Source organism: Calidris pugnax, unplaced genomic scaffold (genome assembly GCF_001431845.1).
Source record: "Calidris pugnax isolate Ruff unplaced genomic scaffold, ASM143184v1 scaffold648, whole genome shotgun sequence".
NCBI lineage: Eukaryota > Metazoa > Chordata > Aves > Charadriiformes > Scolopacidae > Calidris > Calidris pugnax.
In genome coordinates, this window is record NW_015091335.1 from 1 (window position 1) to 16,083 (window position 16,083).

Consider the following 16,083-nt stretch of genomic DNA (forward strand, 5'->3'; position numbering starts at 1 on the left):
CAACTCTATGGCCATGAGTGAAATTGCTCATGCTTGGTGCTGCACAGCTGATAGTGCAAGGCCATAACATTTATGATGGCATGAAGATGCTGGTGAACAGCACATGGCTGACTTAAGTGAGTCCATGTTTGTCCCACAGAACAAGAGGAAGGACCTTATAGAGATTTCCTTTTGGGCAGTTCAATGGTTACTGTCCTACAGAGACTGATGAGTGCAAAAGGCCTGTCCCACAGCACCTGTCTGTGCTTTACCCTCTACTGTTTGGAGTTAAGGGAGGTCTCAGGGTGTCTCCTGGCCCTCACCATGCTGTACATCCATCCCCACAGATACTCACTGCCGCTGCTGAGGGTGTTGCCCCAGCCAGAGATGAGGCACATGGTGCCTGTGGTCACACAGCTGGTAGGCAGAGGAATGGTTTGGACAGCCCTGTTGAGCTGAGCTGGTGTGGAAAGCTTGATGAGCATAATGTCATTGTCCAGTGTGTAGGCGCTGTAGCCAGAGTGGCGGATGACTTTAGCCGAGTTAATAAACTGCTGAGTCGATTCTGTGAGTTCCAGGTTGTGTTTCCCGAGCTGCACTTGGATGCGCCTGGAAAAAAGAAGGAATGCATACACTTTACTGACACTGACAGGGTCTGGAGAACCTCCCCGTCACCCTCTGCACTCGCTTCCACATCGCTATCACAGGAGCTGTTTTCATGAAGGTTCTCTTTATGGTCCTGCAATAAGTGCTGGGGATCCTGGTCTCAGGGTATGACCCTGAGATCCTACCCACTCCCAGTGCAGGTGGTGAATTTCTGCAGGTTTCTTTGGCTGAGCTGGGATAAGTTGAATTCATAACCGTGCTTTATACAAACCTTCTGGAAAGAGGTAAACTGCTGTCACCCTGACCTCACTTCCCTTCCTGTTCTCCAGTCAATAAACTGTAGTAATTTTATTTTAATGCTATGTATAAGAAATCACAGCCTGTAACTCATTGCTAGATTATGGCATTGTCATTTGAGAAAATGCTCTGCATTCAGACCAATGTTTGCCAAAGTTAAAAAAAGCCCTCATGATGCCTCAGCCCAGCTTCCTGAACGAGCCACCCATTCCTTGGCTGTCCCCTCTCAGAACAAAGTCACTCACAGAGTTGGATCTCACAGCTCAGAATTCCTGCTAGAAGTGAACTGGAAGCAAGAAGTAGGTTAGGGAAGAATATAACAGTTTGCACTCACGACTTGTAGCAGTGAGCAGCCGACACGACCCACTGGCTGTTGATGAGGGAACCTCCACAGAAGTGGTACCCGGCGTTCAGGGACACCTGGTAGGGGACAGAGTGCTCTGCACAGGTGTAGCCTCCCACGATCTTGTCATCATCACCATCAGCGTTGAGGGGGAGGGCAACTGGGAGACAAGAAGTGGCATATGTCAACATCTGGCATAAGGCATCCCGTGCCCCTGTGACTGACTGAAGCATCTCCCTTGGAGGCTCGACTTCTCTAAAAACTCGCAATATCAGTGGTGGGCAAGGACTCGCTCATAGTCCAAAACTTTACAGCAGCTTTAGGACTTCCTGGTCCAGAGGTGTGTTACTTTTATACTTGATAGTCCCTATTTTTGTGGACTCATTTCAGTATTCCTGGCTCAAGAATTCCTTTGAGGGCATTCATTCCCCATTTTGTGACACAAGCAATTATGAGCAGACCTAGCCAGAAGAAGTGGCAGTGCTCTGCCTTAAAAGTGTTGCAAGGTGAACGCAGACTTCCCTTTCCACAATAGACTACCCTGGAAATTTTCTCAGAGAATGCGCTTCCTTAGAAATTACAAAAACAGAATTAAAATCCGTACTCACCAGCCACTCCGACAAAGGCGAGAAACAGTATGAGTTTCATGATCTTGCCTCAGCCTCAGGACCAGAGTGGCAGAGTGTCAGTGGGAGCTGCTAGAAATACCTTTTCTGAAAGGGCCTTATCTCTAGTCCAAGGTTTTCTCCAGGCAAAAAGTACACAGTGGAAAATTGGAAGGTCCAAATGTGGTCATTAACAGGCACTGGTAGAAAGCATAAAAACCGTATCAGTTAATCATAAAACTTTTCTAAGATAGAGAGCTATTTTAAATGACGTCAGAGGGTAGCCTTCAATTTAAAAATACATTTTGGCTTTGGAAGATGTGAAGTTGTTTGTTTGTCTCATTCATATGTGCAGCACCTGTTGAGAGCAACCCTCAACAGTAAGATACTATACCTTGATTTTGAAACAAAACAAAACAAAGCAAAAGAAACCCAAATGCTCTCAGTGTTGTTTGTTAATTTTGTTTTAGCAAATTCATTTTCCTAAGTAATGTCTGCGTGTGTGTTTTTATCATATAGAACACAGTGTTTTCCCAAACAAAATTATTTAAAAGTAATTTCAATGAGAATGACAAAACCATTTTGTTCCTGCTCCCCCGGCTAAGTTAAATAGTTAAAATGTGTGAATTCTCACCACATCTCTTTGAAAGCATTTCTCTCACCTAATCCATATGATAATATTGGACTAAGTACCAAACCACATTTTTTTTATTTAGCTTTGGAATGTTCTATAGATACACATTTTTACCACAGAAGAATGTCAGTAAATTGTTGATGTTTATGGATCATTTCTCTCATGATGCTGAATTTGCTAAAGCTTAATGCATTTGGCGAATGATTGTTTTCCAATCAGCTACTGACATCATCATGCTGGCCCCTGAAAGACATGGGGTACCCCTAAGTGACTGGAAACAGAAGTCATGTGCTTTGAAATGATGACATAGCATAAGAGACTCAATTGGAATCATCTTTCTCCTCCATTTCTTGATCAATTTTTGGAGAGTGCTGGAAGACTGGTACACGGAGTGGCACTGTCCAGATGGAAGTTTTCCTTCATGTTACAGGAGAAGCCCAAGGCCAAGGGACTCCTCCAAGGAGCTGCCTGACTTGTCCTGGGCTTGAAACTGATATCAGTGCACAGTTTTCATACACACATGGTTCGTCCTGAGAAACAACTACGGATTAGAAGCTTCCTGTGGAAAGGGGAAAGAGGCTCACTAGGACTCTGCATGGCAAAATTTACCAAACCTATCTAATCCCATCATAACTAAGCAGAGCAAGAGGAATTCCTAATCTACAAAAGTGTATGATTTGATCTCCCTGTGGATTTATAACTTATCTGTCCAAAACATCTAGAGGCTCCTGTGAATCCCAGAGCTCGGGGCTGTGTGCCAGCAGGGCAGCTCATGGAGCAAACTGATCTCAGATGAAGGCAAAAGGGGTGTTTGTGATGCACAACTCAGGGGTCATGCAGCAGACAATGCTTCCAAATAGTCCTCCAGGCCTTTCAGTGAGAACTCTGTGAAGGAGGAACAGGTTGAAATTAGAACCCCTCCTCCTGTTTCTCCTTCCTTTCTTTAAGATGACAAATCCCTACCTGAAATGTAAATACCCTCTTCTGCTCAACGCTGCTGAACATTCCACAGACACATTGCAAGGTTTTTTTCAGGGTCTTTCAGAAAATACATGCCAGGGATACATCTCCAGGTACAAACAGGTCTCTCATTTAATGCAAAGATGTTGCAGCAGAATGCTGGGAGCTCCAGGGGCAAGGGAAGGAGGAGAATTGGTGAGTGGAAAGCAGCCGTGTTAGATACTATCAATGGCCAAGCAATGGTAGCTTGTTTTTTCAGAAACCCATGTTCCTAGTTCAAGTATGTCAGTCAGCTTTATCATCACTGGACTCAGGTAAAGTAAATACATTTGGCCAGGCTGATGCAAGGTCCTGGGAAAGGGAAAGGTGGTGAGACCATGTGCTGACAGAGCTAGAGCTTCCCAGGAGCATGAAGTGGAGGAGTTCTGAGGCTAGTCCTTGTACATCTCACAGAGCTTGGTGGTGGAGGAACCACTGATTCTCTCTTCCCAGGTCTCTCTCTTTACCTGGGAGGACCTGGTTGAAAGACATCGCATCTGACCTACGAACATTAAGTCCCCAGTTGCTGGAGTTGAGGAGAGTGTTTGCGGAAGGGTTTTACATTTCTGCTCTTTGCATCTTCAATCGATGATCTGAGGCAGGCTCCTGGTTTATGATTTTCCAGTGCAGCGGTCTTCAAAGTGGGGTGCATGTGCCCATGGGAGAGCACAAGATGATGCACTGGGGTGTGGGATGGAAACATTAGAACTTCAATATTGTATATATATAGTCATCAATTACTGAATATACGTACATTGGGGGTGCATGCTCAAAAATATTTTACTGGTAGGTGTGCACTATCAGAAATGTTTGGAAAGCACTCTTCTAGTGGTTTCAACAAATACCTTCTATTCTGCTATAACATCAGCCTCCAGCTCTGAAAAGCCTCTCATGTTCTCTCTGATTTCTTCACTATCATTGTTTCCTTCCACTCTTGCTCGCACCTGGCTTCCTCCCAGCAAATTAAAATTCTGCTGACATTCTGAACTGAATTTGCCAGTTTTCCATTTCTTAGCCTACACATATGTGCACCCTGTGCTTTCCACCATGACACAGCTGTTGCATCCTGTTTCAAAGGTGCCATGGAAGTGAAGGTGCCAGTGTGAAGGCTGCACACATTTCATTCTCAGGGTGGTAAGGACAAAGTCTCCTGTTTCAGACCAGCACAGATAGAATTCAGGAGGATATTCAAGAGCTGCTGTGAAGACTTCCGAAGTTTCACGCTCATTTGGGTCTAGCTAATTCCTCTGTAGCTCATTGGCTGCTGTTACACTTTAAGAAAATGGATTCAGACCTGATGCTGTGAAACTCAATCCTCTTTCTCTCAGTTGCTTTTCCTGGGGATGCTGACAATGACAAGATTGTGGGAGGCTACAGTTGCCCAGAGTATTCAGTTTCCTACCAGTGTCCTTGTACGCTGGGTATCACTTCTGTGGCAGTTAACTCATCAGCAACCAGTGAGTCCTGTTGGGTGCTCACTGCTAGAAATCATAAGTATGGATTGTGTTGTGCATCTGGATTCTAGCCAAATCTTGCAAGGCCACCAGATTTGGAATATGGCACCTAGCAAAAAGAAGGGAATCCAAGGTGGCAGTGTATGGTGTATCTGAAACCAAAGGAGAAATACTATCTTCTGTCTCACTGCATTACATGATCTTTCTAATATTCCTGCACTCTTGGCATCCTTTTCTGTGCATCCTAACATGCCTTTCTCTGCACATTTGTATGTCCATATGGATTAACATTACTATAATGTTCTTTTTGATTCTTCCAGACTTTCTCCATGGATCTTTCTTGTCCTGAATTTAGGTCATACCTCTGCAGAGAGAGCACAGATCAAGGATCATGCTCCGCTGCAATAGGAAGCGTAAACTTCCTTCCCTCACCATTGCTCTAGGTATCTGAAGTGATCCATCTATACTCGCACCTTTGCCACAGTTTCCAGCTGGGGATCCACTGGACAGGATGCCCAACTAGCAAGGATCTCCAGATTCTGTCTTTCATGAAATCATAGAGCTCCTAGAGCTCTGTGACACAAATATCTTTGATTAGGGAAACACTCCCTTATTCTCTTCCAAGTGTCTGTCCTGTGGTACAAAATTGTTCTAACCATGGTTGACTGCTGCTCTTCTCTGCTGGTAATTTTGCAGCCATATGCAAGTGAGGCTGGGAGACTACAACACTGGTGTGAAGGAAGACGGTGGACTGGTCAGGAGTGCCGCATTAATCATTCACGATCCTAAATATGATTTCCAAATGCCTTTGTCAAGATGAGGAAACACAATGAGCAGTTGCTGTAAGTATCACAGAATCATAGAATTGTCTAGGTTGGAAGAGATCTTTCAGATCATTGAGTCCAACCATCAACCTAACACTGACAAATGTCATCACTAAACCATGTAACTAAGCACTACGCCTACTCATCTTTTAAATACCTCCAGGGATGGTGATTCCACCACTTCCCTGGGCAGTCTGTTTCAATACTCGATAACCCTTTCATTGCAGAATTTTTTCCTAACATCCAATCTAAACCTCTTCTGGCACAACTTGAGGCCGTTTCTACAACCTTCTTTCAGGTAGTTGTAGAGAGTGATAAGGTCTCCCCTCAGCCTCCTTTTCTCAAGGCTAAGGAATCCCAGCTCTCTCAGCTGCTACTCATAAGACTTGTTCTACAAATGCATGTTGCATATACCTGATGACGTCTCTCCTGCTCTACTGCCAGGTTCATGAGATCCATGCACATTTCACACCTGTTTTGCAGCATTTCCAGGTTCTGCCTGCAAGTTCCCCAAACTGTCTTCCAGTGTGCCTCAATCAACAGTGCCCTTCAGATTTGTTCATGCAGGTTGCCCTCCTTTGCTGGATGGCTCTCACATATAGGTCTACAGGTCTTGGTGTTCACTGACAGTGCTGAGTCCTAAGATGAAACCTAATTTTTACTGGTATTCCAGCGGCCAATTTCCCTAAAGTTCTCCAGTGACTGAAAGCTCCTGTTCTGAGTAACAGGTAACAGAGACTGCTGCTAAGGAAAGGAAAATAATAGCAAGCAGGTGGAGAAAAAGTCTGTGACCATAGCAATGTAAAGCATGGAAGATTGGTTAAGAAAGGAAGAGAAGGAAATTCTTGAGAACAGTGGTCCTACATGCAGCCAGAAGTGGATATACAGCCTCAGCCTTTGAGGTGGGAAACAGACTGTATCCCAGGAATCTTCAGGAAATGGCTGGACCAGAAAGGAAAGGAAGGGCACTGCAAGGACATAGCAAATGGGGGAGGTCAGATTTTAAACTATTTATTTAATCCACCTCATCAGCATATCATCTGTAGAGAACAGTCAGAAAAACTTTCCCTGAAGGGTCTGTGCACCCCAAACCTGTGTAAACTGGGCCACTACTGGGCAATTTTAACATCTCCAAACCAAGAAACTTCCTCTTTGCTGTTGCAATACAGTATGGAGACTTTGGGAAAGAAAAAGGAGGTCAAAGAGGGACTGGAAAAAGTGTAAAGGTGGTGAGGTGGAAAGTTAGGTGGTCCGAAAAGGCTGGGGAAGGAGTTTAGTGAGGAGCCAATGAGGCTGTCACAGTGAAATAGAAGGGATGAGGAAGGGGAACTTGCACCAGACAACCAGAAGTGGCTGGATCAGAAAGGGACTGGTTGGGAATGAGAGGTGTGAAAGGAGCAGCACGGGTCTGACTGGGCAAGGGATCTGAGACGACAAGCCTGAGGAGGAAGGATTTCTCTAGGAATTGTCTGTCTATCCGGACTTCTGCAAGGACTTTGACACAGTCCCCCACAACATCCTTCTATCTAAATTGGAGAGTTACAGATTTGATTGGCAGACTCTTCGGTGGATAAGGGTGGATGTTCACATCCAGAGCGAGTGGTTAGCGGCTCAATGCCCAGATGGAGATCAGTGACATTTGGTGTCTGTAGTGGGACCAGTACTGTTCAATATCTTCACCAGTGAGATAGACAGTGGGACTGAGTGCACCCTCACCAAGTTTGCAGATGACACCAAGCTGAGCGGTGCAGTTGACGTGTCTGAGGGTTGGGATAACATCCAGAGGTACCTGGGCAGGCTTGACAAGTGGGCCTGTGTGAACCTCATGAGGTTCAGCAAGGCCAAGTGCAGGGTCCCACACCTGGGTCAGAGCAAATGCAGGCTGGGGGATGAAAGGATTGAGAGTAGTCCTGCCAAGAAGGACTTGGGGATACTGGTGAGTAAAAAGCTGGACATGAGCTGACAATATGCATTCATCACGCAGAAAGCCAACTGTATCCTGGGCTGCATCAAAAGAAGCATGGCCAGCCGCTCAAGGGAGGTGATTCTGTCCCTCTGTTCCTCTCTGGTGAGACCCCACCTGGAGTACTGTGTCCAGCTCTGGAGCCTTCAGCACAGGAAAGACATGGACCTGTTGGAGTGAATCCAGATGAGGGCCACAAAAATGATCAGAAACAGCACCAATGGTCTCATCTTGTGTCCCTCTCTGGTTGAAATGGATGAGGGTTCAATAGTGGGAAATATATGTATATATATGTACAATGTGCATCCTTTCCATAGCTGTTTAGACACCGAGTTTGCCCAGTAGGTGCCCCTGGATCCCAATCACCACAGCACCCAAGTCCTGCAGCCTCACTCCAATTGCTGTTACGCACACACAAATGCACCCCACCCTCACTGCAATAGGTGTTTGAGACCCTTCTGCTCCTGTCCTGGTTTGACAGAACCAACTTTCTGTTCAGTAATTTTACATATTAGTTAGGACTCCTTCAACTCTCTGAAATTAACAGCATATTGTGGAGAAAACTGCTCATTTTCGGAGTGATAAGACCAATGTTTGTACTTCATGCCAAGGAATATTATTCAGAGATGCTCTTGCTTATACTTGTTGCTATAACAATCAAGGTCAGTTAATTTCATTATTTGCCCCGTTGGAGGGTCGGAAATGGAAAAAAGCATAGTGTGATCCCACCTGGGTAGAGGAGTGGACAGGACAGATGACTCAAACCTGACCAACAGGGGTATTCCATCCCATCAGCCCCATGCTCAGTATAAAAGCTGTGGGATCAAAGGGTCAGCTCTCTTTCTTCAATGGCTGATGTCTGAAGAGGACCCTGTCTGTTCATCTGCCTTTGATTCCAATCCATGTGTTCCTGAGTCCACCGCTGGAATTTAGTTCCCATCCATCACTGAGTTTAGTGTGGGACTTCCCCAGTGCCTGCCAGTGACGTCGTCTTGGGAGCTTGATAACATTTCGTATACATTGTATCTATTTCAATATTTCCTTTTAAAAAAATTGTTTAATATTAGTTTAGTTCATTCTAAACTTATGAATCTCCTTATCTCTTCCTCTCCTCTTTCGGAGGAGGGGTAGGGTGGTGGGTGGGGTAGGGCAAGGACCATCTGTCATTCTGGTTTAGGCCAATCTGGCCAAAACCACAACAGCTCCCTCTGGTTGCCACCTCCCCCTGGTCTTGCTGTTAGAAACACAGACATGCACCTGGAACCCAGATCACTTCACTTACTTGCCAGTGAAGTCTGCCTTCACGCTCACAAGTGAGCACCCCACACTCACATACCCTCCTTGGCCCCAGCTGCTGGCATGACTAACACACGGCCACTCTTACCTGACTAGCACTTGGACCTCCATATGCAAAACACATGCACACAGAACAGACAGTCCCTCCCTCAGGGAATTACTTAGAAATGGAATTTAATGAGACATACACTGAGCTAAGGAGGCACAAGGCATAGACAGGCAAGCATACTGATCAGCAGCCTGTTTACCTGTGACTGGCCCCTTCTATAACTTTATTCCTCTATTTTCCTATGTCTGTTCTTCCCCAAATCCAGTAGTTCAGGGTCTGATTCAGGAAGCTTGACCATACCTGCCTTTATTTTGGTACTTCTTTGTTTTCCCTTGTTTCTTCTTTAATCTAAAAAGAAAATAGACCGAAAGAATTAGATGTTTTAACTGAAAAGCAGAAGGGTTGTCAATCTAGCTACTCTTCAGAAGGCAGCAACATGTTAGGCAACTCCCAAGAGACACACTAGAGGGCCTGAGTTACATCTTTCAGATACTTCCTTCCTTCGAAGAGTGTACAATCATTTTTTGTTTCCTGAGACAGAAAAGTTACTCTGAATAAAAATCTTCATCCTGGAATGAGTAATAAATTCTAACACGTGTGACTAGAGAAGAATGTGCAGCCCAGCTGCACTGAAATTAATTCTCCTTGTCTTAGAGTTCTTACACAGCGTAATCTTAGAATTAATTCCCACAGTCTCCGTAGTCTGTTTTACTTCCCATCAAGTCTCTGAAATAGTTTCTTCCTCCAGAACTTGAGGTCAAAAAAGTTTCTAACATGTCCAGCATGAAAGACAATAATTAAACTAAAAAATCTGCAGTGTCTCCATTCACAAGACATTCCTCAAAGCAGCAGTGTCCCATGGAACTGTCTCAACACAGCCTATGGAAGTGTCTCAAGGTGTTCCATCCTAGCAATAAGGTGAAAAGGCAAAATGTCAATAGATTCAGATGGAGAACAAGCAAAATCAAGACAAAACTTCCATGAAAGATTAAAAAGAACAGGTTGTGGGAAGTAAATGCTAAAAATATGCATCCAAGGATAATCTGTGTGAAAACCATAAAAGAATATAAAGGCATATTAAATTTGGTTAAACCCATTTGCTAACTGCTGTATTGACTTTAAAAGCAGGATAAAAATTCAAAGAAAAATGTAAAAGATACAGAAGGTAATTTAAAAAAAAATGTTCTGCACTGTCTACAATTCCTTGACAAGTCACTGAAACTGTACTTCATCCAGCAGAGGGCTCAACCTTGCTGGAGCACAGGTAAGGCATAATTCCTCCTGAGAAAACCTGCAGTGGCAAGAACTGACAGGGGCTGAATGGGAGCGATGGTCAAAACCCTACTTCTTCTATGCCAATTGTCCACAACACTGGAGATCATGAAAAAATTTTATACATCATATAGAATATATTTTCTTTCCCATCTGGGAAGAAGCTGTATCTTCTCAGGTAATTTCTGTTAACTTCTTAAAAAAGTAGGATTAAAAAAGTGAGACAAGGAACTTTCATTACCAAATTTTTTGAGATTCACACACACTTCCAATCCTGGTATGACCCTAGGAACTCAGGGCCTTAGGCCCAGAGAAATTACAGTATCACCAGGATCACAGACAGAACATGGCACTTCAACAAATATTTAAGGTCAAGGGAAAATCTGAATTTCTCCAGACCTTCAGGCAAATATGGGAGAGGGGAATATAAACAAAATTACTGTTTGGAAGATGCAATCAGGATTACTGAAGAAGATCATTGAAACTAAATATGTACATTTCAGAACTAGCAAGAAAAGAATCAGCTACAATAATATAAGTTTTTTTGAATCTTAAATATTCAGAAAATAATAGAGTGGTATAATTTAAGTCAAGGCTAACTAGGAAGTACTTGGCACACTAGAAAAAACAGACTGTTCATGAAGCTAATGTCCAATCACAGTTTTTGCTTTCAGAAAAAACGGCTGGCAGAGATGCCTTGCCTTTTGTAACTAGGAACTGAATTAGAACTCCCAGGAAGATTCACTTGCAGGGAATATACTTCCCTAACTGGAAAACTGAAGAAATCAAAAAGTGATTCAAAATGGGTTTTGTGCCTCTGCTATCTTGGTCTATTATCTTTGCTTCCATCCGATGTAAGTTCTGAGTTGTGAGGTATCGTCTTTCAGGTATTTAGAGCACCTCTCCAGAATGAAAAAATATATGCTTACATTTACTGGAATAAAGCCTTCTGGAAAGGCAGCCCAAGCTATATCCACATGTGTAAATAAGTAAAAAAATAATTTTTGAGATCAAGATTTCCGGGTTCATGGCTGACAGATCCTATACCCAGACATGCACAGACAGTAAAACATCCAGCCAGCAACATACTGGTCTGCAAGCAATCCCACTTTTTTTGTCAGGAGCTATGAACACTGCCTGTCCTGTGGAAAGCCTAAAGTAAAACTTACAGCCACATGAGTACTTTGTTTTGCTTTTAATGGTTCACCAAAGAGGGTATCAAGGTTTGACTGTCCCTTCTCTCTTCTCTGCCCAAGCTTGACGGAAAAATCAAAACAAGGGGAGGGGCATCAGTCTCTCCAGCCTCTTCTCTCTTAACTCACAATGATCAGTAACACAGTGTTCTGGGACAGCTGACGGGCCATGCTGACTGTTTTGCTTGCTCTTTTACTTGGTGAGAGACAACAGATCCATCTGCAGCATGGCTCTTATCCAGGCCATACAAGGCTGTTGTGAGGTAAAGGACCCTTTTTGGCTATCATCTGTATTTCTTCTCACTTTCTCTTCTTCTCTCTCACTCATGCAGGTGATGGGGTTGGAAGCCTCATCATGCAGTGGCCAAAAATAACCCTTAAGAGAGCTGGAGAGACTGTTGACATCTCCTGCTACCAGAATTATACCACACTTGCCTATATGTACTGGTACCAGCATCCTCCAAGACATGGACTGAAGTTAGTAGCCAGTATTGCTTCATGGATGAAGAACTCTTATGAAGAAGGTTACAGCGAGGCCAAGTTTTACATTACCAGAGACAGTAATGATTACTCTGTGATGACGATCAAGAATGTGACATACAATGATGCAGCCACATATATCTGTGCTGCGAGCGATCACACAGTAGAGGGAGAGGATTGAGCACTAAGATAAAATCCCCACCTTGCCTGAGTGAGAGACGGAGTCTCTGAAAAATGTGAGCAAGACATATTTGAAAGGGGCAGAGGAAGAGCAGAAGAAAGACAAGGAAGAAGTAGGGCAATAGAGCCAGGACTTTTTGGAAGGAAGAGGGACAGACAAAGCAATGCAGCAACATCAGGATTCAAAGACAAAAAGCCTTCAGAAGTACAAACCCATAGACCATTCAGAATTGGGGCACTGCTGATGTGGTTAGTGAAAGGCAGCAGATACTTCTTAAGATTAGTGCTACAGAAACACAACCATGTTTTGGGCCCCTAGCTCCCCACGGACCGCACCACAGCACCAAGAAAAGAGTACAAAGCTGAAGGAGAATTCAAGGTTCTTCCACGTACTGATGATCCACCCAAAGACAGAGGTGCTCAATGAGAGACTGATCGGTGTGGGAGGAGAGCCCAGCCTCTGATTGTGGACACGGGAAGATGGCACCAGTACAGGTGGGAGGAAACATGCATGCCTTCCATTGTGGAGGGGACAGCCCCTTGGCAGCTTTACAAGTGGCAGTATGCCCTGCAGCACTTTTATTCACCTGCTCCACACTCCACTTAATTGCAGGATCCTTCTTTTCCTTGCCACAGAAATGCACACAGTTCTGAGAAGGAACAAGGCATATCTTCACGGCAAAACCTCATGGGCAGAGAAAGGAAACCACAAAAAGCTGCTGTCACCTGGTGCTCCCCTTGTGAGAGACAGTTGATGGCAGAAATTGCCTCCTGTTGTGCCTCTGTCTTCATTGCTTGCAGAGATGAGCTTTTGATTAACATTAAGGGATATAAACACCATGGTGGTAACTTTGGGAGAGACCTTCGGGTGATGTTTTAACATTATTTTTTATTCTCTTTCAATAAATTACCAGTTTCTGAAAATCCTCATGTTAGAGTCCTAGCTCAGATCTCTTGCATAAACACTGAAAACCAACTTTATCAGCTCTGGGAACATAACAGAAGAAGCATCCCTTTCTATTTCTCAACTCTTGAGCATTTTTAGCTTATAGTGGCAAATGCAATTTTAAGGCCCTGTGAAAAAAACAGCACAATTTATCAGCATCTTTCAACATTCAGCAGATTAATGAGCTTAATTATTGGCTGGTCACAGCTGTGCAATTTCCAGGTGATAGTAGAAAATCATAGAGATCTCTAGTGGTCATTGCCATCTTGAAGTTCTGCAGTCACAGTTCCCTAATCCAGCTCTCCTATGCAGTACTTCTTTTGCCAGCATGAAGTGGCACTGCACAAAAAGCAGCTATTCTAAGAAGTTCCTCATGAAATAGCTACTGTCCTCCTTGTCACCATCCCTGTCCTCATATTTATTCTCCTTCGTCTCCTGCTATAGAAAGTGGCAGGGGAGCTGTGGATACAGAAACCATAGTCGAAGGTACTTGTTTTAGATGCTCAGCAATGACATCTCAGGCACATCTGTGTAAACAGCTGTATATTTGTAATGAATAATAGCCTACCTGCTCTCTAGAAGTTATGCTGGCTGCTCAAAAGGTAAGACAAAGGAAGAAAAGGATGTGTAAAGTCACATATCTATATAGATAATGATGCTATACCATGTGGTGTGGTCATCCTGCAACTACTGTGAGGGTTTTACAGAAATATAGAATCACAGAATGGTTGGAAGAAGCCTCTGAAAATCATCTTGTCCAAAGCCCGGGTTCAAGTGGGGCCACCTAGGACCAGTGGCCGAGGACTGTGTCTAGACAGCTTTTGAATATCTAAGCATGGAGACTCCACAATCTCCCTATGCAATCTGCTCCAGAGCTTAGTAACCCTCACTGTAAAAATGTGTTCCTTTGTGTTCAGAAGGAATCTCCTGCATTTGAGCTTGTGCACATTACCTCTGGGCCTGGCACTGGACACCTCTAAAAAGAGCCTATCTCCATCCTCTCTGCACCCTCCTTTCATGTACTTATATACATTAACCAGAGCTCTCCTGAGCTTTCTCTCTCTAGGCCAAACAGTCCCAGCTGTCTCAGCCTCTCCTCCTACGCAAGATGCTCTAGTCCCTCTCCCATCTTTGTGGCCCTTTGTTGAACACTCTCCACTATGTCCATGCCTCTCATGTAGTGAAGAGCACAGAACTGGACGCAGTACTCCAGCTGTGGCTTTAACAGTGCTGAATAAAGAGGAAGGATCACATCCTTCAACCTGCTGGCAATAGTCTGCCTAATGTAGCCCCTGATTATTTGTCGCCTTTGCAACAAGAGCACATTGCTGGCTCATGTGCAACCTGCTGTCCTCCAGGAGCCCCAGCTCCTTTTCTGACAAGCTGCTTTCCAGCTGGGTTGTTCCCAGCACATATTGGTTCATGGGATTATTCCTCCCCCGGTGCAGGACTTTGCACTTCCTCTTGTTGAGCTTCATGAGGTTATTGTTGGCCCATTTCCCCAGCCTGCCAAGGTCCCCCTGGATGGCAGCACGACTCTGTAGTGTACCCAGCCACTCCTCGCACTTTGGTGTTGTCGGCAAATTTGCTGAGGGTATACTCTGCCCCATCATCCAGATCATTAACGAAGACATTAAACAGAGATGTTTCCCACCACAGCTGCTGTTTCTCAGGTTTCCTATGAAACACGAACTGACTCAGAACAGAAATAACAGGACAGGCAACCTTGTGTTAATAATTCAATACAGGGTTGGGAGCAGAAGATAAACATTTGGGAAACAATATTGTTCTTTAGTGGCACAACTTGGGTGCAAATCAAAGGCCTCTAACAAGAATCTTGATTAGACACCAGCTGGAAGAGAAGGAAAATAAAGGGAATGAAATAAAGGAAATATAAATATGTAGGATGGTATAACATCACTCTCTGCATAAGGATGTGTATTTGGTGTGGCTGGGATGGAGTTAACTTTCCCCATAGAAGCCCTCATAGTGCTATGCTTTGTATTTATAGCTAGAAAGGTGTTGATAACATGTCAGTGTTTTGGCTACTGCTGAGCAGTGCTCCCACGGCATCAAGGCTGTGTCTCCAAACCCATTCCCTCCACCATTCATGCTTCTCCAAAGGCCACTTAGGCTCGGCGAGAGGCTGGGAGGGGACATAGCCAGAACAGCTGACCCAGCAACCAAAGGGATAGTCCATAACTTATGATGTTGTGTTTAGCAATGAAACGCTAAGAGAAAGGAGGAGGAGAGGGGACACTCATTATTAAGGCATTTGGCTGCTGGAGCAACTGCTATGTGTATTTCCCAGGAAGTGGCTGAACATGACCTGCTGATGGGAAGTAGAAAATAAATCTTCTTGTTTTCCTTTGCTTCTGCATGCTGCCTTTGCTTTTTCTTTATTAAACTGCCTTTATCTTGACTCATGAGTTCTTTTTCATCTTATTTTCTCCCCTCTCATCCCCCATCTTGCTGAGGAGGGAGAGTGATAGAGGGGTTTGGTGGGCACCTGGGAGCCTGCCAGTCAACCCTCCACAGGGTGTGATTTTATGCATTCTCTCCTTCCACCATCTTATCTTTTCAGTAAACAGACATGCCCTGAAAAGGGGTTTTTGCTTAATTTTAGGGGTTTGTGGTCAAAATTACTGAATGTTTATGAAAAGAACTTCCTAGTGTCCCTCAAACAAATCTGTAAAGCTCAGGGTATCTCTGTAGTTCTGTCTGCTTCTTTGTAGCTGCTTCTTCTGTAACCTCCGAAGAATAATCCATGACTGATGTAAGTGATACAGTTGCTATTTCCTGTAAACTTCCCCCACTAAAATGATACCATTGTTAGAAAATACGGCACTAAATGTCTCTTGCTTGCATATTCTCACCTTTCCTTTTTGTCTGAAGTTTTACACAGCTTGGCTCATGCAAGTTCCTAGGAGAGACATGGAAATAAAAATCAAGGAACTGTCTTT

The 16,083-nt window shown here is 44.1% G+C and overlaps 1 protein-coding gene and 1 gene segment (V, D, J or C); one reads left to right on the top strand and one right to left on the bottom strand.

Annotated features, from left to right (window-relative positions):
- Positions 1-302: 302 nt before the first annotated feature.
- LOC106899248 (cationic trypsin-3-like) lies at positions 303-1,914 on the bottom strand (the record flags this gene model as incomplete). Its single annotated transcript, XM_014960992.1, has 3 exons — positions 1,834-1,914; positions 1,217-1,385; positions 303-588 (listed from the first exon to the last, which is right to left on the bottom strand). Coding segments are annotated over exons 1-3 (495 nt in total), but the record flags the coding sequence as incomplete, so codon positions are not given.
- A 9,753-nt stretch (positions 1,915-11,667) lies between these two features.
- LOC106899249 lies at positions 11,668-12,175 on the top strand. The segment is given in 2 exon segments: positions 11,668-11,714; positions 11,847-12,175. Coding segments are annotated over 2 exon segments (360 nt in total).
- The last annotated feature ends 3,908 nt before the right edge of the window (positions 12,176-16,083 follow it).